This window comes from Alosa pseudoharengus, unplaced genomic scaffold, assembly GCF_046254945.1.
Source record: "Alosa pseudoharengus isolate Yale_2024_CS ecotype anadromous, Long Island Sound unplaced genomic scaffold, YU_APseudo_1.1 YU_APseudo_1.1_scf_2, whole genome shotgun sequence".
Taxonomy (NCBI): domain Eukaryota; kingdom Metazoa; phylum Chordata; class Actinopteri; order Clupeiformes; family Clupeidae; genus Alosa; species Alosa pseudoharengus.
The window spans coordinates 52,243,530-52,269,189 of NW_027468663.1; the positions used below are offsets into that span (position 1 = coordinate 52,243,530).

The 25,660-nt window shown below is 42.3% G+C and overlaps 1 protein-coding gene across 2 annotated transcripts; it reads right to left on the reverse strand.

Moving 5' to 3' along the window:
* Positions 1-2,597: 2,597 nt before the first annotated feature.
* Positions 2,598-25,597, reverse strand: fnip2 (folliculin interacting protein 2). Of its 2 annotated transcripts, none has more exons than XM_076295485.1 (17): positions 25,422-25,597; positions 21,247-21,370; positions 19,688-19,777; positions 19,477-19,577; positions 15,406-15,480; positions 15,250-15,308; positions 13,753-13,824; positions 13,241-13,370; positions 12,845-13,046; positions 12,403-12,491; positions 12,060-12,206; positions 11,625-11,791; positions 9,470-10,238; positions 6,224-6,380; positions 5,715-5,915; positions 5,461-5,576; positions 2,598-3,686 (listed from the first exon to the last, which is right to left on the reverse strand). In XM_076295485.1, exons 1-17 carry the CDS (start codon positions 25,505-25,507, stop codon positions 3,608-3,610), a joined length of 2,664 nt encoding a protein of 887 aa, XP_076151600.1. In that variant the 5' UTR covers positions 25,508-25,597; the 3' UTR covers positions 2,598-3,607. The 2 variants fall into 2 exon arrangements, with proteins under 2 accessions (XP_076151600.1, XP_076151601.1); XM_076295486.1 differs by lacking the exon at positions 25,422-25,597 and adding an exon at positions 23,660-23,766.
* Positions 25,598-25,660: the final 63 nt, after the last annotated feature.

Genomic DNA, 25,660 nt, shown 5'->3' on the forward strand with positions numbered 1-25,660 from the left:
CAGATTATTTGGATTGTATGTCAGGTTCTGATATAGAATGACTACACAAAATGGAATAATTACACAAAGTCTCTATTTTTGCATTTTCTTTGTTGGCTTCATGGGTGTGTATACAGTAAGATGGACTATACATTTGCACAACTAATACTGGATAAAACAACATGAATATTTCATTCCTATGGATTCCTGTGAATATTTCAAGACCAGGAATGTAGTGGTAAAATAAGAGGTGGGTGAACTATGAATTCTGTGATCACGGTAAGGTGGACTGCGCCATGCTTTATTAGAGTTTTAGAAAAGGCATTCATGTTTGATGATGGTGGAGGTTATTGTCCAATGTTAACAATACAAAAGTGGCATTAAGTGGTTCATAGAGTGTTGAGTGTAGCCTACAGTACATATTGTTATTGTGGATGATACAGTGTGATTTTAAAATGTTAACAGTTGTAATTGGTGAATAAACTCCTTTGAGAGGTGGATAATCTTTAATAAGGGGTGGATAAATTATTTCTGAAAGTTCAGAGGATGGCTGCGTTTAGCCTCCACTACATCCCTGTTCAAGACCCAATGCTGCATCTTCTTATTGCTAAGGATATAGGCTACACTGCAGCTAGAAGTTAGGGAAGCACCAAAGGCGAGGAGAGGAGAAGGGTATTTTGGACTAAATTTACTTGAGACATACTGTGCTAACGTTACTGCCATCAAGGTGCAATGATTTGCCGCGAATGCCGCCCAAATCTGTCGAATCATCTTGTAGTGGTGCGTCAAGTGCAACGTCCTATATTCCCATCCGCTATTGATGACGCGAAAAATAATAAGGGTAACTCTACTGAATTTATTTGAAACTAAAGTAACGAGCCAGTTTTGTAAAATGTAAGGAGTAGAAAGTACCAATATTCGTGTTAAAATGTAAGGAGTAAAAGTAAAAAGTCGCCTAAAAAATAAATAGTAAAGTAAAGTAAAAATATCTGAAAAATCTACTTGAGTACAGTAACGAAGTATTTGTACTTCATTATTTCCCATCTCTGATGAGAGGAGAAGCTACAAAGAGTCTGACACGAGCGGGCGCATGCTAGTGTATCACCGGTGATACAGCGAAGCTACACCAGGCGCATAACTGAAGCGTTCCGTTCGCGACGCGTAAAATCCATTTTAGACGAATGGTCTATTTTTTTGGAACGTACGCGCCGCGATCACGTCTGGTGTAGCTACTTCCATTGACTATAGTGGAAGCTAATTGTTGCAGCAGACGCAACGCAAACGGAACGCTTCAGTTACGTGCCTGGTGTAGCTCAGCCCTACAGGCTTCAACGCCAGTGGTGGCCTAGTACCCCCCCCCGGCGGTATTCCATGATTCGCGATCGCCGCGGTCTCGGCCATTTTTGCACAGTCCCAGTTGAAGACAGGTGCAACTCAGCGGACTCTTTGTAGCTTTTCCTCTCATATGACAACAGCACATCATATTAGATCATGTGAAGACTTTTGCGCACCCGTAACGGCGCTGTGACGAGATTGAAAAAGTGTTCTCTTTACGTAGCGTTGTTTATTGCGTGTAGGTCTGAGACATTAATTATTGATTGTCGTAATCTGCGCTGCAGTGTGTACTTCCTCATGTTTTTCGGGAGGGGAATATATTAATGTCCGCTTTTGTTATTCTCGTCATAGCGCCATGTAGGCTGTAGGTTTGGAGAGTTTGGATCCAAAATGCTATATCCTCCAAAACAACACAACTGCACTTCTATTGGTATTAGCTGAAACACCTCTGGATAGGCAGTGTAGGCCTATCAGAAGTGTGCATGTTTGTTGTGTTTTGTGTGTATTTGCAGACATCCCAACCTGCAAAAAGCCCCCCCCCCAAAAAAAATAAATAAAATAATAATAATAAATAAAATAAATATAAAAACTGAATAGCCTTTGTTAATTAATTGTCTCTACTCAGCACACCAAATAAAGAAGGCCTATAGTTAGAAATTGTGATAATAAAATATGTAGATTTTGGTAGTTTGGTCTTTATGTAGCCTTGGCAAATAGCCATCTAGTAGGCTAGTCCTGAATAATATGCACATGAAATGACACTTTTTAAAGGGACACCAGGCAACGTTTTTGTGTTAATTAATCATCTTCGTAAGTCGGTATATGGTTAAATGACTCATTACGGGGTGAATGAAGGCTCTCTCGCCCGCCCCTACTGCCTGTAGGAAGAATATCCCACTTGCAAGTTCGGTGTATCCTACCCGCCGACCGAAGCAGGATCAGTTTACAGCACAGAGGCAGGCTAACGAAACGCTAGAGATTGTTGCAAACGTGTGTATAATGGAAGAGCCGGCGAAGAAGCATCGAAAACCCTTGACGGAAGACGCAAAGAAAAGGAAAAGAGCTTCAGAACGAGCGAGGGGGAGTTTCGTAGAGAAAAAGCATCAGGCTTGCCTGGTGTCCCTTTAAACTCACCTCAACATGTCTTTTGCAATCATTTAAGCCGCCATGGGCAATGCTAAAGTCACTGTTACAAACAGTGCAGCGCTGTATTTGCAGCTTGAGCTCACACTCACCCTTAGCTTTGTTACTAGAATGGAGTTTATTGAACAGTCTTTAAGACATCTTAGAAAGAACATTCATCCCCCACATTATCAATAACAAACACATTACACTCTCACACACAACACATGCCAGTACAAATATATTGATTCACTGAGAACTGTTTTTTTTCTACCCCCGTTGTTGTCTGAGCTGTTGATATGCATCAGAGGGGTTTATTCAAAACCATAATACTCATACCCTAAGACCTGGAAAGGAATAAGGAATAACCTTTCAAAAACAGCCAATCATATGGTCAGTTCAGGTACATCCTGTGGCACTAAAACAGTAAGACTTGAGGATCTAAACTGTTGAGGGAAATGATCATCACTGTCTTAAACACAGTGTCTTGTCAGACACAGGAAATGGTCATGTAAGACTGAAATACTTTACACATATCAGCTGAGGTAGTTTCTAAAAAGTAAAAAAAAACTGGAATGAAAACCTGTAACTGTTTTAATAGGCTGCAATTTCCATTACTGTGGTGAACCTGAAGACAAGAGTTAGTCTACAAGTAAAAAAGTCCATAAAAAAAGACATTTTGTATGCATTGTGTGCATTAGTAGTAGCTCTTCAGTACAGACTAAGCTGACAACACCTACTCAGCAATGGCAACACACATGTATTCACATTCACACTTCATTTCTGTACAGACTCACTGAACACTGATTACCACACAGCTTCTCAGTGACATTACATCATCATGTAAACATGTACTAATCCAGTTTCCCTTTAACACAACATGCCCATCCCTTCCATATATGGAAAATAAAGGAAAATCAATTATTTACACAATAAGGAATCAGGAGCATAGACAAGAGGCCATAAGTCTGTGTGTGTGTGTGTGTGTGTGTGTGTGTGTATACTGTATATATCTGTGTGTGTGTGTGTGTGTGTGTGTGTATATTCCAGCCACAGAAATGCATGTATCCAGCCCATCTCCCGTCTTCTGAGACCACACAGACGAACACACACACACACACACACAAATCCACAGGGAGTCCTTTAAATGGGTCCTGATTGGTTGGTATGTTCAAAGCAGGATCTGAGCCACATAAGGGGAGTGTGTGCTGGCCACTGCTGCAAGCAACGGCAGATCACTTGACTCAATCCTGTTGTAGCGCAGGGAGATCCGAGGAGATCCCAAATATTCAGAAGAAATCCACAAGGACCAGAAGAAACCCAGAGCAATCCATTGATGAAGACAACAGACACAAGAGATACACGAGAGATCCATTGATGAAGACAGCAGACACGAGAGATCCATTGATGAAGACAGCAGACACGAGAGATCCATTGATGAAGACGAGAGATCCATTGATGAAGACAGCAGACACGAGAGATCCATTGATGAAGACAGCAGACACGAGAGATCCATTGATGAAGACGAGAGATCCATTGATGAAGACAGCAGACATGAGAGATCCATTGTGTCCCCCCCCCAAAAAAATAAAAGAGAATACAGAAGCAGAGAATAGTGTTAGAACACAGGAATGGTATTACGTCTACTCAGCATCTGACAATGCCAGTGTATGTAGGTAGCCTACATCAGGGGTTTTCAAACTTTTTGTGAGTGTGGACCACTATTTGTAATGAAGAATTTTCGCGGACCACCTCATAATACCCTTAATAAAATGTCTATACACAGCCCTACCTGAATTAATCTGCACCTCTTAATAGGCCTACTAGCACTAAAACTACGCCTATAACTGGGCATCACATTAGTAGGCTATCGTAAAAGCACCAATATGTCTAAAAAAAAAAAAAAGTTTTTTAATACTTCAAAATAGCATTTGATAAATTAACCTTACATTTTCAGTAGCCATAATATGAAGTGTGTAGATTTAAACAAAATCTGGGTTTGTTCTTAGCGTGAGCTTTTACTGCCCAAGAAATTGGAACCGTGCTCAAACCGTGTTTGAATTCTTGTCATGAAATAAAAAATTCCACTGGAGCTCCAAGCGGTTTTGACTGTTCGAGTCACTGTACATAGCTAATTTAAATACACTTATGGGGTGGGTGTTTGCGTTTCTTTAGGAATCCGCTGTCTTGGTTCGTATAGAAATTAATATTTGACGCATAGGCTACTCGTAAAAGGGCGGATACAACAGGCTTGTTAAAAGAAAGTTTACTGCACACAACGGCTGCCACGTATTTAATTTATTTATTTACTCAAGCGCCCGATGGCATAATCAAGTTCATTTCAACAACGTATTTTCTTAACAATATATTATTAAATGTATAATGTTACAGTAATAAGAACATCTGTCTGTCTGAGAGCGAGAGAGAGATAGAGAAGGGGAGAGAGCGACAGAGAAAGATAATTTTTCTTTTCACCCTCCTTTTTTTGTACCTTTATGAGGAATCTGGCCCAACTCACTGTCAATCTCCTCATTATTAGTAGAACTAGAGTTAACATCTGCCTCTTTTCTATTCAGAGAACCTGTTGCCATCCACCGATCCATGTGGTTCTAACCAGTTCTTCTAACCGTTAGCGCTTAGCGGCACTGCACTTGAACGTCACAGCCTAGTGCCACTAGCCTTTTAGTCACACAATAATCACACAATAACTTTACTATTTAATTTACATTTAAATTTGATATGAATATACATATTCTTAGAATATATGTTAGCATTTACTGGTAAAATAAAGGTTTAAAAAATATATTATTTAATATTTTATTTTGCTTTTCCACGGACCACCTGCAGTACCCTCACGGACCACTAGTGGTCCGCGGACCACAGTTTGGGAATGACTGGCCTACATGATGCAGTGGTTGACAGTAAGGACAGGACATTCACTTCCTGTGGCCTCTTCAGCAATTAAAAGAACATTTCTGCATTTCCTTTAAAAAGTGAAACAGAAGGTCTTCTCCATAGTCTTACCCTAAGGCCAGTCCCAACTCCCTCACGTGCACTCTGGTCTGTCCTCTCAGATACTCTGCTAGAGTACAGCTTTTAAAATATACTTCTTGTAAGCGATCTTCAAGGTGCATCACACACTGAGAAACAGACACACACACACACACACACACACACACACACACATGAAAACAAATGTATTAGCGCTTCCTGAAATGTTAATGACATGAAGATAAATATGAGTGAATAACTGTTCATTTGGTTAGGGCTGTACTCACAAACTCTGCACTGAGGTTGAGTTTCTGTAGCTGTAAGACTGATGTGAGGATGTTGCAGACCAGTCCAGACACGAGCACGTCTCTCCCCAGGCGCCCTGCCTCACACACACGCCGCTGGCTCGTGGCTACCTGGACACACAGCCTGTCTGTGTCTGCCACGATACACACGGCCTCTGCCACAGGCTCATCCAACGCTGGATGCTGGAGTAACACAAACGTATACACATCTTGAATTTCCCCTTGGGGATCAATAAAGTATCTATCTATCTATCTATCTATATTACACAATAATATACACACACAGGCTTACACCACAAGGAACTTCAAACTCTGTCCAGTGTCCTTGTACTGGGAAATGTTGATGTCCTTGAAGGAAAGCGTTCATGCTTATGTATACTGAAAACTTATCTCTTAGTGTGTACTTCAACCTAGATGTTATTAATGCCTAGTACTGGACAGGCTGTAGTGTAGTGGCACACATTAATGTCACAGTAGATGAGGGCCCTTACCAATACCGTGTGCTCCAGGTCGGCCATTAGACACTGCTTGAGGCGCTGGTCACTAGAGATTCCGTGTAAGGCAAAGTCCGGCATGTACTGGGGGCAGTAACCTCCCAACAGAGAACGGCCAAAGTGGTTCACACTGGGCTTTCTATTCATCTCACAGCTACCGGAAAGACACGCACACACACACAAACACAACAATGAGCTGAATGAGATTGTATGCATCACAGATAATAGGAGAGTGTAAAGAGTGTTAGCAAGCTATCAGCTAAACAGATGTGCTTTGCAAAAACCAACATTGCGGGCACTGATAAAAGCTAGTTAGCTTGCTAACTTGTGCATTTTTCTTATGTATTTAAGGACATGGTGCAAGTTGTGCTAACAGTTTTTGCACACCACAGAAGTACATTTAAAACCTGTTATGCAGCACATGTTCCAGCCCCTTGACATTTACCCCCGCCCCCACCTCGCCCCAACATTTTAAATCATTTTTATACATTAGGGCGAGTTTCCCAAAACCATAGTTGCTAACTAAGTTAGCTTAGCTAAGTTAACTTTGTTGGTTGCAATGCAATTTCCAACTATGGGTTTGGGAAACGCACCCCAGATTGTTATGTAGCATAGTCATATTATACATCATTTGAAAGTTTGGACTCTTGGGAATCAACACTTTTTGTCATGTAAAATATGTGTAGTGCTTTACATTGTCAGATTAATTTTTTGTAATTATTCCATATTTAGCGTAGTCATTTCATATCAGAACCCCTAAAGTATCATTCAAATGCAAGCATGAAACCTGAGTGTTACCTTTCATTTGAGACCAAGATTATGCTTCTACACAAAGGGGTTCATGTGCAGTAAGCATTTGATTGTCAGTATGCATTTTGGATAGCCAAAACTCCTATGGGGTCTTTCCATAGGGGATTTTACAAAAAGCATGAGCATACCTTGGCAAATAACGGTCTAAAGTAAGTAGTTTTCATTCTATATTGATCTACTTTTGCACACAGCTTCACCAGACCTGATGCTAGGCTAAGCTCAGTTGTGTTTCTAAGTCATATCAAGTGACCTAGAGGACTGAAAATGTGGTCAGTTCAGAGATGCTTGTTATCCGGCAGAATGAGAAAACAATATTCTAGCCTCTGTAACTCTGTGTCAGTACATCACACTGATTATTTTCCAAGAAACTACAGTGTCTCAGCTTTCCAAAGATGTCAGGCATTTGATTATAGGCCAAAGTATGTAAGAGCAATGACCTTATAAGTAAATGATGAGCAATGTCGGGCAAAAAACCTTACATAAAGAATTTAATGAATAGGCCTGACTGAATGGTGAGAATAACAGGTTGTTTAATCACCTCTTAGCCTTCACATGTCTGTAATTGCTACTTACAAAAAAATATTTTGCTACATTCTACATCTTAAATTAGATTCCATTCTACTTCATTTTTTTGTTTTTATCTTTTTCCTGAACCTAAAAGTAACTAAATGTAATTACAAAGTGCCACTTACTGATGCATTACTGTATAGAAAACTAGTTTTGAGATAATTTCCAAAATTATCTTTGATACACCAACTTAAAGCACACAGATTACCATACACATATCTTTTATCAGGGCTAACTGAGCTGTTGGTGGTTTTTGCATGCCTTTAAGGTACTTAGACATGGACATGGTGCAAGTTGTGCTTACAGTTTTTTTGGACACCACAGAAGTACATTTAGTGAATAGCCCTGACTGATGGTGAGAATAACAGGTTTGTTTATCACCTCTTAGTCTTCACATGTCTGTAATTGCTACTTACAAAAAAAATCCATTGCTGTCCAATGTGTATTCTAATTCAAATATACTAAATTCTACTTCAGTGTTCATTCATTTTATACTTTTATTTTTTTTCTTCTTTTTTCTGAACCCAAAAATAAACTTTCTGATGCATTATTGTATAGGCAACTAGTTTTGAGATATTTTCAAAATTAACTTTGTTACATACACCAACTTAAAGCACACCAATTACCATACAATAAAGCTTTTAGCAGGGCCAACTCAGCTGTTGGTGGTTTTTGCATGCCTTCAGAGGTAGGCTACTTATAGATCGCTGGTTTTATGCTTTGGCTTTCTACTTTAAAATAACAGTAAATGGGTAATTCTATGTCAAATTAGACATAATCCAGGAAAATTGTTGCTGCACCGTCTCAGATTTTGTTCAAAGTTTGTCTACATAATGTTTAAGTCCCAAAACATTTTGAGGGGGGTTTTCATACATTTCCAGCCTTAATTTTTCATAAATTTTACACTCCCAAAAATGTCTAATCATGGCAGCCATGTTTGGACATTAATATCTTAAAAGGCTTTATTCCTGGCCTGCCCAAACTTTGTAGGCTGGAAGACAAACATGTTATCAGGAGGCATGCCCATGTGTATATTAAATGAGGCCCTAGATTTGGAACCAAATGCAAAATTGGTGATATTGGGGGTCTTGTAAACTCATTTTCTTTACCCACATGGAATCAATCAGTATCTTGTCTGCAAATACAATACTTTATTAATGTTGAGCCAATATTCGAGGTCTCCGCAACAAATGCACATGAAAATATTAAGCATAAATCTTGGTGTGATTGCATTTTTGGATATTTTTCATAGGACTAAAATGGCAGGTGGGGTAGCTTGTAGGAACACAAAAAAACAATGTGGGAATAGCTTAGTTTATAGTCATTTCATGTACAAAGTGCCAATGATGTACCATGTGTTTTTTATAGATAAATACACTTACTTGGTTACATTGTAAACCTATGTGTTTTCCTTCTTGTCCCTCAGGTGAAACAATGATGTTGACTCTATTTATTTATCTATGGTACAACATTGGTGCTTTAAATAAATGTACCCTTAATGTCACTCTTTTTGCACTTTTTTCCAAATGTAGGGCTTTGTAGAAAATCAATGTGGATGCCGTATTAATTTTTAATGGTTTAGTCATACTGAGAACATGTTTGTCTTCCACCCTACGAAGTTTGGGCTGCCTATGAACAATACTTTTCATTGTATTAATGCCCAAACATTGCTTCCCAGAAATATTTTGCAGGCCTTAGTTTTGGGACCCATTCTAGATACAGGCAAGGTTTGAACAATATCTGAGATGGTGCACCAACAACCGTATCTGATTTGACATGGAATGACCCAAATGTCTAGTATTTTAACTGAAACGATGTTAATGTCTGGTGCAGTCGTGTTCTGTATTTGTTTTAATGTTATGTTACCTGGGTAAGGGGAGTTCATGACATTTGTCTGTTGCCTCAGAGGGCTGCCGTGTAGGTGTTTCTTCAGAATCACTGTCTCCAAGGGCACTGTCCAAGCTCTCATTCTGCCGTATGTCCATCAAACCTCGGAGGGACCACTTTTTATTCAGGCCGAGCTCTCCTGAGGCAGCAGTGGGCTCTTTGAACTGCACATCCTCCTCCTGCTCCCCAATGAGGAAGTGAGCCCTGTGAAGCAAAGGGCTCTGATTGGACGCATCATATTCTGTCTCTATGCCAACAGTGTCTGAGCCTGCGTTCAAACACTCAAGAGCAGTTTCTGAGTCCTGAGTGCTCAGTGATAAGAGGCTGTCATTGGTCTTTTCAGGGAATAGGCTGGGATCAGGGACCTCAGGCAGAGAGACAGGCTTCCCCCAGGTCTCCTCTGGTCCCAGGGCGGCTTCAGAGGGGGGAGATGATCGATCGGTCGTCTGCTCTGGATTAGGGACATCTTGAGAGAGGGGTTGCGTAGGATCACAGGTGTTGTCTGGGCAGGGGGGGGCCTTAGTCACCTCCCGGGGTGCTGGTCTGACAGGATTGTCTGTTTGGTCCTGGGGTGTGGGAGGATTTGGGCTGACCACGTCAAACGTTTTGGAATCACTCTCCTGGAGGTCAGAGCAGCGGATGAAGTAGGAGAGAACGTACAGCACCCTCTGCACCAACTCCCTCCGCCGACCCACCACCACCGTACGACACACGCGCACAGGACAGCCCAGCGCACCATACAAATCACCTGCAACACAGACACACACCCAGTCATCCGCACATATCAATACATATTTATATAACACACTGTATCTGTACAAATGTAAATATACACAGGCATCATCACAGTCACAGTTATAGTCAAAAACCTTCACATAACTTCAGACAGGCATACGATCATTTTATGGATGTGGACTACATTTTCCTTTACTGCCACCAGAGGGTAGTATTAACCAATTGCTTAAGCACAATTTAGAAGAAAAAAAAATGTCAAACACTACACACAATTAGTCAAAACTATAATTATGTTTTAAGGCAAACTATTTTGATGTTGGATCGCACAGACAAATTATATGATCTAATTCTGTTTGAAATAGTTACACAATACTGTGCACAATACTAAACACTTTCGGCATTTCTGCTTTTCTTTTTCTGATTTATATGATATTGTTAAAGTATGATTAGAGGATTGTTTAGAGTACAAGAATATATTGACCAACACAACACTCAAGACCAGTCCTCTACACTAAGAACCAGTCCTCTACACTAAGAACCAGTCCTCTACACTAAGAACCAGTCCTCTACACTACTCTCCCCTCTACTCTCCCCTCTACTCTCCCCTCTCTACACTAAGGACTGCACCTCGGGGGACCTGTCTGTGAAACTGCTGGAGTTTGCAGACGACTCCGCCGTCATTGGTTTAATCCAGGACGGTGTCATTGGTTTAATCCAGGGCGGTGACGAGTCTGCTTACAGATGGGGGGGTGGAACAGCTGGTCAAATGGTGCAGTCAGAAAATTTTTATGTTTTTGGATGTCTGTACATTGAGAGCAAGGGCTGACAAGCGTCAAATTCCTTGTTTGTATACACAAACTTGGCCAGTAAAGCGGATTCTGATTCTGGTTCTGACTCTGATTTCTGTGGGCGAACTTCAGAGGTCTATTGTGAAATCAGTCAATACATCTATCCATTTCCTACTGCACTGGGGATCAGAGCAGAACATATCTTAATAGAATATACAGCTGTGAAAGTGCAGTTATAAGGCCTTGCATCATTTTTGTCGAATGGCTAAACTGATTCTTTACAACATAGTCAACCAATGTTACTAAAATATATTTTGATATGTAAATTTAGTCCTCTTATTGAAATGGTAAAGATGTGATATTATGTTAGATTTCTATATCTAAAGTAGAGAAGTGTGTTTAGTATTTTTCAAACTAGTACTGTGTTTTTCCCAAAAAGTATGAGGCTGAGAATGTATGAGGATGAGAATGTTTTCCTGCTTGAGTTTAAGGTTTCACTAACTGTGAGTTTCTTGAAATTGTGTTTAAGCAATCACAAAAAAATGTATTCACCAAATGATTAGACAGGCAGCTTGCTTAAGTGAACATTTCAATGTATCCGTGTTGAATACCTAGTTGTGCCCATAGTGGATTGTAGGGATGGGATTTGGCCAGCAGATCAAGAGAATGGGAGGAACGTTTTTCACAGATGGGTTTGATTGGCGGGTGGCTGGGCATTACAGTTGGGACCCAAGCAAGGTGATACATGAGAACAGCAGTGAGTAAAGCAGAGAGGAACCTGTAAACAAACACAAAATCAGTAACCATCACTGTTATTCACTTCAGCAAAACACTCATATCACATTTTACAGCTAATGTTGAATGTTGAACATTCTGAAACCATGTGGAAACACAAGTCAGTATTCTGCTGGCAGAATGTTAGTGAGTGGACTTTAATGGCTATTTGAACATTCCTAGAAAGCCATTCTAAAATAAATGTCACAAACTCAAGCCATGTGTCTTGTATGTAAGCTTAGGTATCAAAGCTCAAGCTGAAATGTACTGACTGGGTTTTGCCACTGTGATCCATCAGGAGACTCATCTCTTTGAGGAAACGTTGACACAGTGCATTTCGCTCGGCACTCTGGGATACCATGGTCAGCCATACAGGCTCACTGATGCGTGGGGCCATGTACAGGTTCCAGATAGTCATCCTGTCAAACCACAGCAAGAGCTCAGCGTCACCATGGTACATCTGCCTGACATACCCAGGAGAGCAAAAGATTCCAGCCAGAGACTACTTCGCTTTTAAAAACTGCTGAAAACGTGAAAGATTTGGGAAGTCGGAATTCCAACATCTCTGTTTGACTAAAAGCACATCAGCTGACAGTGTTCATCACTGCTAATTACCTGAAGTCTCCTAAAGCCTCCATAACGCGACACAAGTACACTTGAACCCGCTGAGAAGACTCTGCAATCCTCCTGCAAAGGATCATAGCCTGGAGAACACACACACACACACACACACACACACAGCACCAGCTGTTTTATATTTGGCTTGTGCTTCATGGTTGCATTTCATAGGGTTATAAATGCCTCTGCTATAAGAAGTCAGTAGTGTCAGTCCTGCATCAAGCCAGTAGTGTCAGTTCTGCATGAAGTCAGTAGAGTCAGTCCTACATAAAGCCAGTAGAGTCAGTCCTGCATAAACCCAGTAGAGTCCGTCCTGCATAAAGCCAGTAGAGTCAGTCCTGCATAAAGCCAGTAGTGTCAGTACTGCATTAAGTCAGTAGTGTCAATCCTGCATGAAGTCAGTAGTCAGTCCTGCATGAAGCGAGTAGACATGTGCTACCCTCTCTATGGAGGTCTTGAGCTTGTTCATGTGGGACTCAAACAGTGGGAAGTGGGAGAAGAAGAACTCCTGGAACGCCTTGTTCTCCTCTTCTTTCTCTGGCAAGCTGAAGATGATGCTCACAGCAATCTTCTTCCTCCGAACCAGCGCAGGGTTGGAGCCACAGCTGTCATCTGACAGGTTAAACATCTCATCTGTGCTCCTGAGGACACACACAGGTGTATGATTATGTTTGCCTTTCTTTTGGTGTGATGTGGTTTTCCACATTACAACTTTTGACATGACTTGATTTTGTCTCAATAGTGCTCAGTGTACTAACTAATAAAAAATAAATTTGTCACAACAAAACACACACGCGCGCACACACATACACACACATGCATAACACAACCTCACCAACGTGGAACTGGTCCATGCTGAAGGCTGGTTGCCTGGCTACGAAGCCATCGCCGTTGGTAACTACTGCCACTGCTGGTGGGGGAGCCAGGTGAAGGAAGGGGTGTGGCCAGCAGACTACTCAGAGAAGCTATAGAAAGAGCACACACACACACACACACACGTAGTCAGAACAAGGTCTTAAGTCATTACAGGGCTCAGGTAGTCCAATCAGGAAGGGAGCATGGACTTGTACGTCATCTGTTTCAGATTTTTCTGCGTTCAATCGTCCACACTAATAGTCAACTCCTTTCGACTTCAAATGAATATAGGGTCGCCGGCAGATTCGAATCTTTCCGTTTCAGGAGCTTGAATATGATGGAGTAATGTGGACGCGGGAGCCATAGGTCAAAAAGTCTTTCAGATTCAGTCTAAAAGTCCTACATGTGCCTGTGTTTGTGTGTATGTATGATGCGTACACTGTATGCGAAGTATGTAGGAGTGTGAGGTGCGTGTATTCATTTTGGGTGTACCTGAGTGTGCAATGCCACTGTCTCCATCCTCACTGCGACCACGACCCGGCATGTCAACTGGCATGCTATGAGCTAAGAGAGAGAGAGAGAGAAGTTCAGCCCATAACCTGATGTTCATGATATTACATGAAACAAGAATACTCATTAAGTGGTTAGTACTCGTAATTTCAGACCGAGTCCTCGAGACCAACGCATTTTTTTACGTACACATAACAACAATAATAATAAAATTCAATGTTGACAGGCATTATTTGAAAATGACATCCCATGGTGCAATGCAAAGATACTGCCGTCTGTAGGCCTAACTGTTGATTATTAACTGGGGTGATATTAAATCAGTGGTCCCCAAACTTTTTCTTCCGAGGGCCAGCTCACTATGCCTGGCTCTAAGAGAGGGCCAGAGACTCGGAGTATATTAGTAACCATAAATAGCTTAGTGCTGTGAACAACAGCAGTCTACCTTAGTTGAATATTCCATTACATTTAATCATAGGCTACTGCAATTTAATACCATTGTTAGCTGTGCTTATATTGCAATCATGCCATATCAGTGTAAAATGTAGCTGAAATGAAATAATACTAATAAAAAATAGCATTCCCAAAAGTATTAGCAGGGTGTCCCAAAAGTGTATTTTATTCAAAATGTGTGAACTCTGAACTCTGTGTCTTTGCATACACAGCTCAAGTTGTGAACAAGCAATATCCTACAAATAATTTGAAGTTCTCAAACTATGAGAGTTTTATGAAGTGCTGACAAAAACATCTGAAATGATCACTTTCACTCACCTGATGAGAACTTTGTTGAACATTTGAACGAGTAAACAATTATCCCAGAAAGTCCCAGAAATATGACTTGAATAGAAGTTAGTTAGTTATTAACAATTAATTGATAAACTTGTAGAATACTTTGAGCAATGATGCAGTCAGCATAGGCCTCTTACATTGTTTGCAGGTAGGCCTACATTTTATTCAGTTTTCGATGGCAAACGCGAAACAGCGCCAAAACAACCACCAGTGGACAAAAAGAGTATTACATGTGTACTGTTAAGACTCGCCATAGAGAATGAATGGGGGAAATTACGGAGGTTATAGTTTGACGATGTCGTACTCCCATGCGGGCCAGATGCTATATACCACGGACATGTTTTTGGGGGCCACCCAAAATGAGGTGGCGGGCCGTAGTTTGGGGACCACTGTATTAAATCATGAATATGAAAACTGACATGTTTTTATGGTCTTGGTCTCGACTCGGACTTGCTTCCTCAAAGACTCGGTCTTGACTCGGACTCGACTGTATTTGATAACCAACGGACTCGGTCTCGACCCTTCAAAGACTAGGTCTTGACTCGGACTCGGCATAGGCGGTCTCGTCCCCATCACTACCTCTGAGTGTATCTTTCAGTTTATCACAGTGTTAGTCTTATCCGATGCAAGTTCAAAAGCAGCTAATACACATGCAACTTACTTAGTATTATTAAAATATAGGAATACACTTACCAATGCTGCTGTTATAGCTTGGGCACGTCTGGCTGATTGAATCTAAACTGTCCTGCAAGCTAGGGAGCCAAGAACGGGTTCAGATTAGCAAATCACACTGATACACATACATACAAACAAGTAGGTCAGACAGCGCATCCAAAGGGTGACACTTACGTGCTTGTGCTTCCTATATTACTGCTGCCCACACGTGCAGAGAAAACTTTACTGACCATCAGCTGGGGAGGAGACCTACACACATACACACAAACACATGATAATTAACAATGTTCAGTTTGTAAGCGGCCTTTTTTCACATCCTTGAAGCATGGGTCTACAGTATACACACCATCTACGGCCTCTGGGTAGACCACAAATTAGCGATAAGACATGCCGGTTAGATTATCAATGCCACAACAAAAGACTTGGTAAAAGGTAGTTATGAAACAGATGTGCCTATTTGCGGTGTGTTAGGTTAGGCATCCAGTCCTGCTCTGAGCTACAGCAGCACAGCACACGGGGAGGAGAGCCAGCACAGCCAGCTGCTCTAACAACAGTGTGGATCTCCACACCAGAGATCTCACTATCAACCTCCAAGTGCGGCAGACACACTGTGCCAGACCCACCCAAATCCCTGGGTGTCCACTTGCCTGGGGACCTCTCCTGGTCCTTCTGAAATTCCATCCTCACCCAGAAGGCTCTACTTCCTGAGGACATGTGAAAGATTTTATCCGTCAGCATTCTGACAGCATCCTCTAAGGGTGAACCACTGACAGCATCCTCTAAGGGTGAACCACTGACAGCATCCTTTAAAAGTGAACCACTGACAGCATCCTCTAAAGGTGAACCACTGTCAGCATCCTTTAAAAGTGAACCACTGACAGCATCCACTGACGGCATCCTCTAAAGGTGAACCACTGACAGCATCCTCTAAAAGTGAACCACTGACAGCATCCTTTAAAAGTGAACCACTGACTCACTGCATCCTCAGAAAGGGCATCAAAGTGTGGTAGAAAACTCTTCCACTACACCACCACTATCACCCACTTCCCTACTCCACTATCATGATCATCTACTACACGTCATCTGGGCAGGGCTTCCCAAACTTTTCAGCCCGCGACCCCCAAAATAACGGTGCCAGTGTCTTGCGACCCCCACTATCCCCAGAGGTGGTAGAAGTATACAAACGTTGTGTGCAACAGTGAACACACACACGCAACAGGCCTATCAAAACACAAGTGTAAAACCACGAAAGAACATAACAGCCTAACAACCATCATATTATTTAGAATCTAACAACCATAATCATTTCATTTTCACAAAAATATCCTGAGTTTAAAGCCTATGTGCACATGTCAGTACATAATGTTTAGCACAATGCTAACCTGCTGAAACTGATGCTGTTGCCAATGCCGTTAATCTGTCGTAATCACATCAGGGGTAAGAAGGGCCAAAGAAAATCAAAAGGCTTTTATTGGAAATGTAATAACTATTTGTAGCTAAAATATGCTATTTATAATAGTTTTAACATTTTTGTTTATTTTTGAAAATGTTTAATTTTGGAAATGTTGTCTCGCGACCCCCACTTTGGGAACCACTAATCTAAGGGACCACAGTCACGCTCTTCCCGACACTCTTATTGAGGCGGTGGTAGAGAATCTTCCCAATTCATCATCGTGTTCTCCAGCTCCTTACAAGGATTCTCTTCTCACCGCTATGTTGATGACACATGACCATATCAGATCTCAGCTTGCTTCTGTTAATGATTTATTTTGTTTCATAATTGTATATTATATTTTTGTTATGTCTAAAGAGGTTCAGGCCTTAGCTAGAGATAGGGTTAGCTCACTCTGTTCTTCATAACAGCATGCAGATATGGAGTATCGGATTAGGAATGTTAGAAGGTCTCATTTAATGAATGTCTGCCACTATGACTTTATTTTAGAAGGTCTCATTTAATGAATGTCTGCCACTATGACTTTATTTTAGAAGGTCTCATATAATGAATGTCTGCCACTATGACTTTATTTTAGAAGGTCTCATTTAATGAATGTCTGCCACCATTACTTGGTGTGATCTTCATACAAATGTCCAGCTCTGACATGTTTGGGTTTAAGAATCTGGTACTAGATCTAGCCAGAGATGAACAGAGCAGCCCATGGAAGCAGGCCTCTTCATTTCAGAGAAAGAAACTACGGACAGGAAGTGATGGTGTCCAATCAAAGAACATTTACTCTTCCAACCACTTTGCACTAGACTACTGGACCACCTTCTTCCATGCTACACTCTCCTTCTGAGCACATTTGGAAAACTGTGTCCTTTACATGAACATCATCATGTATTCAGTGTCCTTCTCTTTGGTAGTCAAAATGAGTGAACGCCACCTTCAGCTAAGGCTGTGGAAGACAGAGTTCCTGGTAATCCCCTCCAATTAAGCCATCCAACACAACATTAGCATCCATCTCGCCTCATAATGTCTCAGCCCAACAAAAGCTGCAGGGAATCTGAGACCCTATTTTACTCAATATGACATCTCATCATCTTTTCCCCTCACCATTCTAAAGCTATTTCAGGGGACAATTCTGTTTCTGCAGTGACACCATAGCCAGTGGTCCAGAATGGCATAGCTCAAGGCCCCCTAGTCTTTGATTAGCCAAGGTGGTATATACCATTCAACTGCCCATGACTCTACACTAGCTCCCTTTGGCTGCTCATACCAAAGTCAAGTAACTACTCATGTACTGTAACTGAACCTCATTTGTCGAGTTTATGCTTGTCCAGGTCTCCTACGTTTGTCCACTGAATTCTTAGTATCGGCATGTCTTCAAAAATCATTTGAGCTTCAGATTTGAAGACAGAGGCTAAAAACAGCACCATAAGCTACTTGAATCTATCAACACCACCAATTTGCCTTATTTGAAAACGCTGTAGTGCATATGCCAGGCAAGTAGATGTCGCCGTGGAGGTGCAGATGCTTCACGGTTCACTATTTTATAGAATTTAGAGTTCTCTATTTTATACAGTCTATGCATTCTCTGAAGCAGTCACGTGAGTTTCACTAGTTCACCGTCGGTATGATTGCTATGCTTGAGTGGAAGTTAAGCGCATATTTGGCAAGGTAGCTGGCCGTGGTCCTGGAATGCCTGAAGCGGAGATCACAGTAGAGCGATGGCCGCTTGCACCCCCCTGTGTAAGGAGTGGATCACTGAAGCAAGATGGCGTCTCGATTGACGCATTCGTTCCAATGAACAGCAGTAGTCAAGGCGACATCTAGTGTATATATCTATGGCTTGCACCCCCCTGTGTCAGGAGGATGAGTAACTGGGCTATCAATGAAATGGGGGAGGAGGGATAATTTTGCAAACACCGGAGCGCGTGGCGTAAGGAAAGGAGGCTTAAATACCCTGGCGGCGGCAGGCAGGTGAGTTGCTGTCAATCATCCCTAAGGCTCCTCCTGAACTTTGTTTAGAAAACCTCATAAAGTATTCCTGAGCACAATTCAGTTTTCAACTGTAAAACTAATAAAGTAAATTTTTACGGTTTGTGAAGGGTGCAGTCCAGTCCTTTATTTGGTGAACACAGGTGCAAATAATCTCCTTTACTTACTTTTGCTTATAGTCCGCGATTCATATTAGCTGTTGGCTATCACCACAAGTGCAAAAACTACTAAACGCTAGTAGGCATACCTAAGTTCTAGGCTATTCTGTCGCCACATTTGTAATATTGCTATAATGCCATTTACCTTCATTAGGCTACTAATAGTTGACACTTTTTGCCTACATCAAATCGCGCAGAGGTTAGGGGTGGGCCTATGTCGTCACTGAAACACCGTTTCTGCATGGTCACACGGCATGAGGAAAATAGGGTTTTCAAAAGTTCCCACCTTGGAACCAGTTTTCAAAAGTTATCGTTTTTGGTCACCTAAAACGGCGTATTCGTGTGGAAGCAAGGCCAAAACGATTACAAACTTCACGAAAACGGTTGTTGTGTGGACATGGCCTAAGGTGAATGGGAGACAAAGGACCCTACAGCAGTAAGGCTGCTGATCAAATGAACTCCAATAAAGTTCAATAAAAATGTAATGGTCCTTAGTAGCATTAGCCAAATGAAACAACAGAAATAGATATCTGGATTTTTGAAAATGTATAAATCATGCTTTCATTGTGCTACAGGAGGTGAAGGTGTGCATTGTGCATTTCATTTCAGTAATGATATTTAAATCATCTCCTTATAGGATGCTTGACTTACCTGATGTGATGGATCTTGAGAGTGGAGCCTTTATAACTCATGGCAACAGAACCAAACATCATCTCACCCAGCATGTTCACATCTGACGCTGGCCTGGTGTACTGCAAACACACACAACTTTCTCACTGTCAAGTGCAAGCATCACGGTATATGGGTTAATAAGTTAACAGGTGAACCCTGTTGGAGTTTGGAGGTGGGATTGGATGTTCACCTGGTAGGAGGGGGGGGGATCTTTCTGACCAGACTGGTGACCAATGTCACATGTTGCACTTTGTTTTCTGCTGGTCTCCTCTGTGTTGTGCTAGAGAAAGAGAAAGACAGTCAGGAATCAGAGATATCTAAAAAATAACACACAGACATCACATCACACACGGGCACCAGCTTGACTACAGAGCACAATGTCACAATATCCTTTTAGTGATAAAATGTCAATTCACACCATTATATTCACTATAGGAATGATTATCAGTGAAATTATATGTGCATACCCAATCATACTACATAAAGCTGGCTATCTGGCTATCTCCAGACTGCCAGTGAATTCACCGGGTTGGTCAGTTACTAAAGAACTTTGTTGGCATTGCATCGGTTGTGAAGACACAGCTCTGTGCGCAGTTTCACGGATCATCATTGCCCTTGGACATTTTCAGCTGGTTTGGAAATTGGACTAATTTTAACATCATTTTTTCCCCTTTTTCAATATATTTTCTTTTTTTATTTGTTTTGTTGTCTGTCTTGTATGTCTTGGTGTCACGGGTACGCTGGCGACTACGCCGCTCCGTCCGGCATTTTTTGTATTTGTTATTTTTTAAATGTATTTGTCATGTCTTGATGTCATGGGTAGGCTACGCTGGCGACTACGCCGCTCCATCCGGCATCTTTTGTGTTGTTGTTATGTGTCTTGTTTGTGGAGCGCTTTGGATTGCACTATGTGCATGTTAAATGCGCTTTAAAAATAAATCTGACTTGACTTGACTTAATATGTAAAGTAAATGCAAATACTGATAAATCTACTCTGTATCTATTCTGTACAACGTGTGCGCACACACACACACACACACACACACACACACACACACTCACATTCACACTCACACTCACACTCACACTCACACTCACACTCACACACAAACACAGTGGGCGAGCTGAATAAACAGAGCAGCTCATGTGACCACAAACCCAGTTGACAGAAACACAAGCTCTGTTCTTCAGAGACAGAGGGAGAGAGAAAGAAAGAGAGAGAGAGAGAGAGTGAGAGAGAAAGAAAGAGAGAGGGAGTGTGTGAGAGAGAGACAGACAATTATTCTAAGTGAGACAACAATTCTAAATTCTTAATTCTAAATACTCTGTATTTGCCCAAAAAAAAAACACACAAAAAAGCAATGCCTTCATTTCTGCACGTAGGAAAGCGCCTCACGCACACACTGGGATGTTAAACTTGCTGACCTACTTCTCCTGTGCAGCTGATCAGTCACACCTGTCATGGGATCCAAGCAGGCAAGATTACGGGGCATGTGATGCGTGACGCCCGCCCCCCCCCCAGAAACACACACACACACACACACACACAGTACTAACTAAGCACATACTGTAGAACACCTAAAACAACCTAAACAGCTTTCAGGATATCAACATTCATTCATAACAGATAAGTACAAGTATAGTGTGAAACCGCTGACAATCACCACCTTCAAAAATTCCCAGACCATTTAAAGTTATAAAAAAGATAGGTGTGTGCATGTCTGTGTGTGTGTGCATATTATATCTTACTGTTCCGACAGCATCAAGTTTTCTGATAGCTTTGGAGTCAAACAGAACTTGTCGCCCACGTCGTTCACAATCCTGGTATACAATTAGTCTGATCTGGGCCAACTCAAACTCAGCCAAGGCCCAACTGAAAAAGAGAGACAGACAAGAGACAGAAAATCATTTGTATACGTGGAAATCATATACTGTGCCAAGCATGTGAGATGCACACCATTGTTGAGTAGTTCATTACTAATTTCGTCAAAAAGTGTGATGCAATTGCGGAAATAAAAAAACCATAAAACTTAAAAACATTGGTCCCCACTACACACACACACACAGACAGTATATATGGACTTGCCCTACTATACCTGCTCTCCATTCTATCAAGAGACTCTGACACTCAGTAATCCATCCTAACATCAATCAGATGTTTGAAGAGCACAAACAGCCTGCCACATGTAAAGACCATAGCGGTACCCTGACAAGTACATGTGGAGCAGGGGCCGAGAGTGCCCATCGGTCACACACTCCCCGACACCCTCAAACGTCCTGTTGGCTCCAAGGACTCGCTGCTTGACCCAAACGTCCCTCCCTCGCCCCTTTCCATGCAATCCGCATCTCCAGCCAGGCGACTGTGAGTGTGAGTGTGTATGAATCGTTCAAGGTACCAGCATCTGTGTGTGTATTTCATGAGACCCAGAAAGTGTGTGTGTTTGGTCAGAGTGTGTGTGTGAGTGTGTGTGTGTGTGTGGTGTTTGGAGTGTGGAATAGTCCAATGCTCCTTCCTGCACTCTCTGCCCCAGCTGCAAAACAATACATGTTGCTATGCACAGTCTCTCTTTATACTGCTCTCCCTCTCTCTCCCTCCCTCTTTCCTTCTCTCTCTCTCTCTTACACTCACTTACTCACTCTCTCTCTCTCTCCTTCCTTCCTTCTTTCTCTCTCTCTCTCTGTCTCCCTCTTTCTCTCTCACACACTCTCTCTCTCTCTCTCTCTCTCTCTCTCAAACACACACACACACTCTCAAACACACACACACACACACACACACACACACACACACACACACACACACACACACACACACACACACACACACACACACACACACACACACACACACACACACACACACACACACACACACACACACAAGTACAAAGCCCCACCGCACAGGCCCTCTTTATCCTCTCACACTGGTACTGTGTGTGACGTGTGTATATGTGTGTGTGTGTGTGTGTGTGTGAGAGAGAGAAAGAGAGAGAGAGAGTGTAAGAGAGAGAGAAAGAGAGAGAGAGTGTGAGTGAGTGTAAGAGAAAGATAGAGAAAGAGAGAGAGAGAGTGTGAGTGAGTGAGTGTAAGAGAGAGAGAGAGAGAGAGAGAGTGTGTGAGTATAAGAGAGAGAGAGAGAGAGTGTGAGTGTAAGAGAGAGAGAGAAAGAGAGTGTGTGAGTGTAAGAGAGAGAGAGAGTGTGAGTGTAAGAGAGAGAGAGAGAGAGAGAGAGAGAGAGAGAGAGAGAGAGAGAGAGAGAGAGAGAGAGAGAGAGAGAGCTATTGTAAGAGCTTGCTTGGACTGGTACTGCCACTACACACTCTCATACACACATGTCCAGAGTTGACACTAACAGACAAAAAGTGCACACAAGACACAGACACACACCCAAGCACTCACACAACAGTTAGGCTTATGTGAAATCTGTAGACAATACAGTCCAGCATCCTCCAGACACTCTCCCTCTAATCAGTGTGTGTGTGTGTGTGTGTGTGTGTGTGTGTGTGTGTGTGTGTGTGTAGAGAAAGAGATAGAGAGAGAGAGAAAGAAAAGAAAGAGACTGTCACATGATCATACTTTGGCAACGAAGAAGCCTGCATCAATTAGGGAGTATTTTTTATTAGCTCTGCTCTGAGTGAGCTTCCAAAACGCATGACTTTTTGCATGACTCACTCACTCACTCACTCACTCACTCACTCACTCACTCACTCACTCACTCACTCACTCACTCAGCCTTAGGGTTGAGGACTTGCCCATAGCTTCTGAGGCTTTAATGGCAAGTAAATAAGTGCCTCCCTAATGATGGGTCTCTAAAATACACTTCCATTTGGATGCAGTGGGCTGACAATCAGTGTGTGTCAGTCCATTTATGAGCTGCTCTGTACAAAGGTGCTCAAAAGAGGTCGAAACACCACAACTGCTGTGGCACTGACTGCTAACCTGGCAAGGCAAAAACACATAATTGCCACACACAATTCCCAACAAACAGCACAGGAGAGGAGTGGAGAGGATCAGGCTAACAGGATTAGCACATGATACTGACTACTGTTATCCTACCTACTCTCCTCTCATCCACTCCAGAAGTTAGCATAAGCACTAAACAGACATTTAGACTTCTATAAACACACACACACACACACACACACACACACAAATTCTGTACCTGCTGGGTGACAACTCCGCCGGATAGTGACCACACATTGTGCCACATCTCCTGCTATATTTGATCTTCATTGTCAATAGACTGACTTAACTGTCCACGACATGCCAGCAAATGTATTCAACACACTGCACACATAAATGTCTCTAGTTCCAAAGACACAGACTTTTCTACAGCTTGTCTGGACGAGGGGGGGGGGGGGGGGCGCATGCAGGAGGGCGGGTATTTGACCTGATGACAGTGACGGCTGGTCTCACATCACACAAACTCACATGACTATCACACACCCTCTCTTTCAGTCCTCCCAACACACACACACACACACAATCATGTGATCTGTCCGTCATAGGACACTCTCAGTAGCCAAAGTTGCTCACCTCAGCATACCACTCGCAACAGCTCTGACACACGCAATAATTCAGTAATGTAACATTCTTATTTCAATACCGAAATGCCATAGATACTGAGTCCAATGTAGCCTACTGGGTCCATTGAACATGAAAATAAGGGACTTCTGAAGGATTTACCTCTCAAGCTCACTGCACTACTGTAGCCTAGACCTTGTGAATCATTAGGCTACCAAGGCATGACGGAAGGTGATACGATTGTGTTGGGTAGTCTATGCTACTGTAGTGGGCAACGTGCCCAAGTTGATTGATCCCTGTGATATATGTAATTGTTTTAGCGGTGACGGGGAGGAGTTTGACATCTGCTAGCCTGGCACGTTTACTGACACTTACATTTCAGTAAATACCTTTAGATGACAATGTGGTCAGAATGCGACCACTTTCACTATCATATATTCACTCTTTTAGCAAAACACAGAGCGCAATCATCTAGGCTGTACGAAGTAGGCTAAAACAACGTTATCTATCTGAAATAACTAAGCCAAAATAATTTACTGTTAAACTACTGTTGACCAGTTGACTATTCTCAACTGTCCGACAATGTGGTGTGTTGAATAATACGGCTGTTACGTAATGGCTCGGCAGTAAAATAATTGCTTCGAGAGGAGAACGTGCAGACGCGCACTCGTTTCGCTTGAACGTGCAATATTCAACAGATCCAGACCACTCATCCACGAGACTGACTAGACTAGCTGGGCTATTGCTCGCGTAGTCACCATAGGTAGTCACCCAGTCCGTAATCCGGTGAAGCACCCGATTTGGTTCCCCCGGAATTCCTGTTTCCTTTACGCCACTGTTTTGAAGTTCTTGCGTTGTTGCTAGGTTATCGTGCGTATTCACAGTGCTGTATTGCGTTTTCCGTGTTTTCAGCTACGGTAACCGACTAGAGCTTCCGTGTAAAGACCTAGAGGGGAAACATGAATTGTATGGGGAAACAAATCGGGTGCTTCACCGGTTCGAACTGATGATGGCCAATGACAAACCGGCTAATACGCATGTGATCTGGTCCGACCCACACATTGTCAGTGTCGTAGGCTATTTGTAGCCAAACATGGCAAAATAATATCTTCTTCTGGCAATTTAGAGTAGGCTATCGAATTGTGCTCCACAATGATCCTTCTTCTGGCGACCAGCTGTGTGCACGGCAGAACAGTTCGTCATAGAAAAGCTTTGAGTTGGGTAGGTTATTTGACACGCAATCAGAGGTGCAGCCTAACACCTGAGTAGGCTATGTTACGCTCCACGATGTGCAGTCACATCCCGGCGACATCTCCTGTAGTCTGACATCATCCATCACCACGGTAACAGTTACACCAGCGGCGTTATGCCTACAGTAATAATTCTGAAAAACCTCTTACCGTTGCTCCTGTCCACCGGCGCTATCAGTGCACGTAGGCCTACCGACTTTTTTACTGAAGAGTTTCTGCAGGAGCGTTGGAGCCATGATGCCCCAAAACACACTAAAACACAAACTCAGAGGCAGCTTGTCTTCTGGTTCCTGTGATTCCGCAGCATGCTGGCTAAACTCGCTGGCCTTAGGGCGTCCATTGCTTGATATGTCGTGGTCATATGATAGACGTGCGTTAGCGGAGACTCT

What these genes read in the sequence shown, in the direction of transcription:
- fnip2 (XM_076295485.1), bottom strand. Translation starts at nt 25,507, where the DNA reads ATGGCTCCAACGCTCCTGCAGAAACTCTTCAGTAAAAAAGTCGGTAGG. An exon ending in GCCGGTGGACAGGAGCAACG is followed by an intron (nt 21,371 to 25,421) that starts GTAAGAGGTTTT and finishes TCTCTTTTTCAG; the next exon opens with TTGGGCCTTGGCTGAGTTTG. An exon ending in CAGTGGCATTGCACACTCAG is followed by an intron (nt 13,371 to 13,752) that starts GTACACCCAAAA and finishes CTCTTTCTATAG; the next exon opens with CTTCTCTGAGTAGTCTGCTG.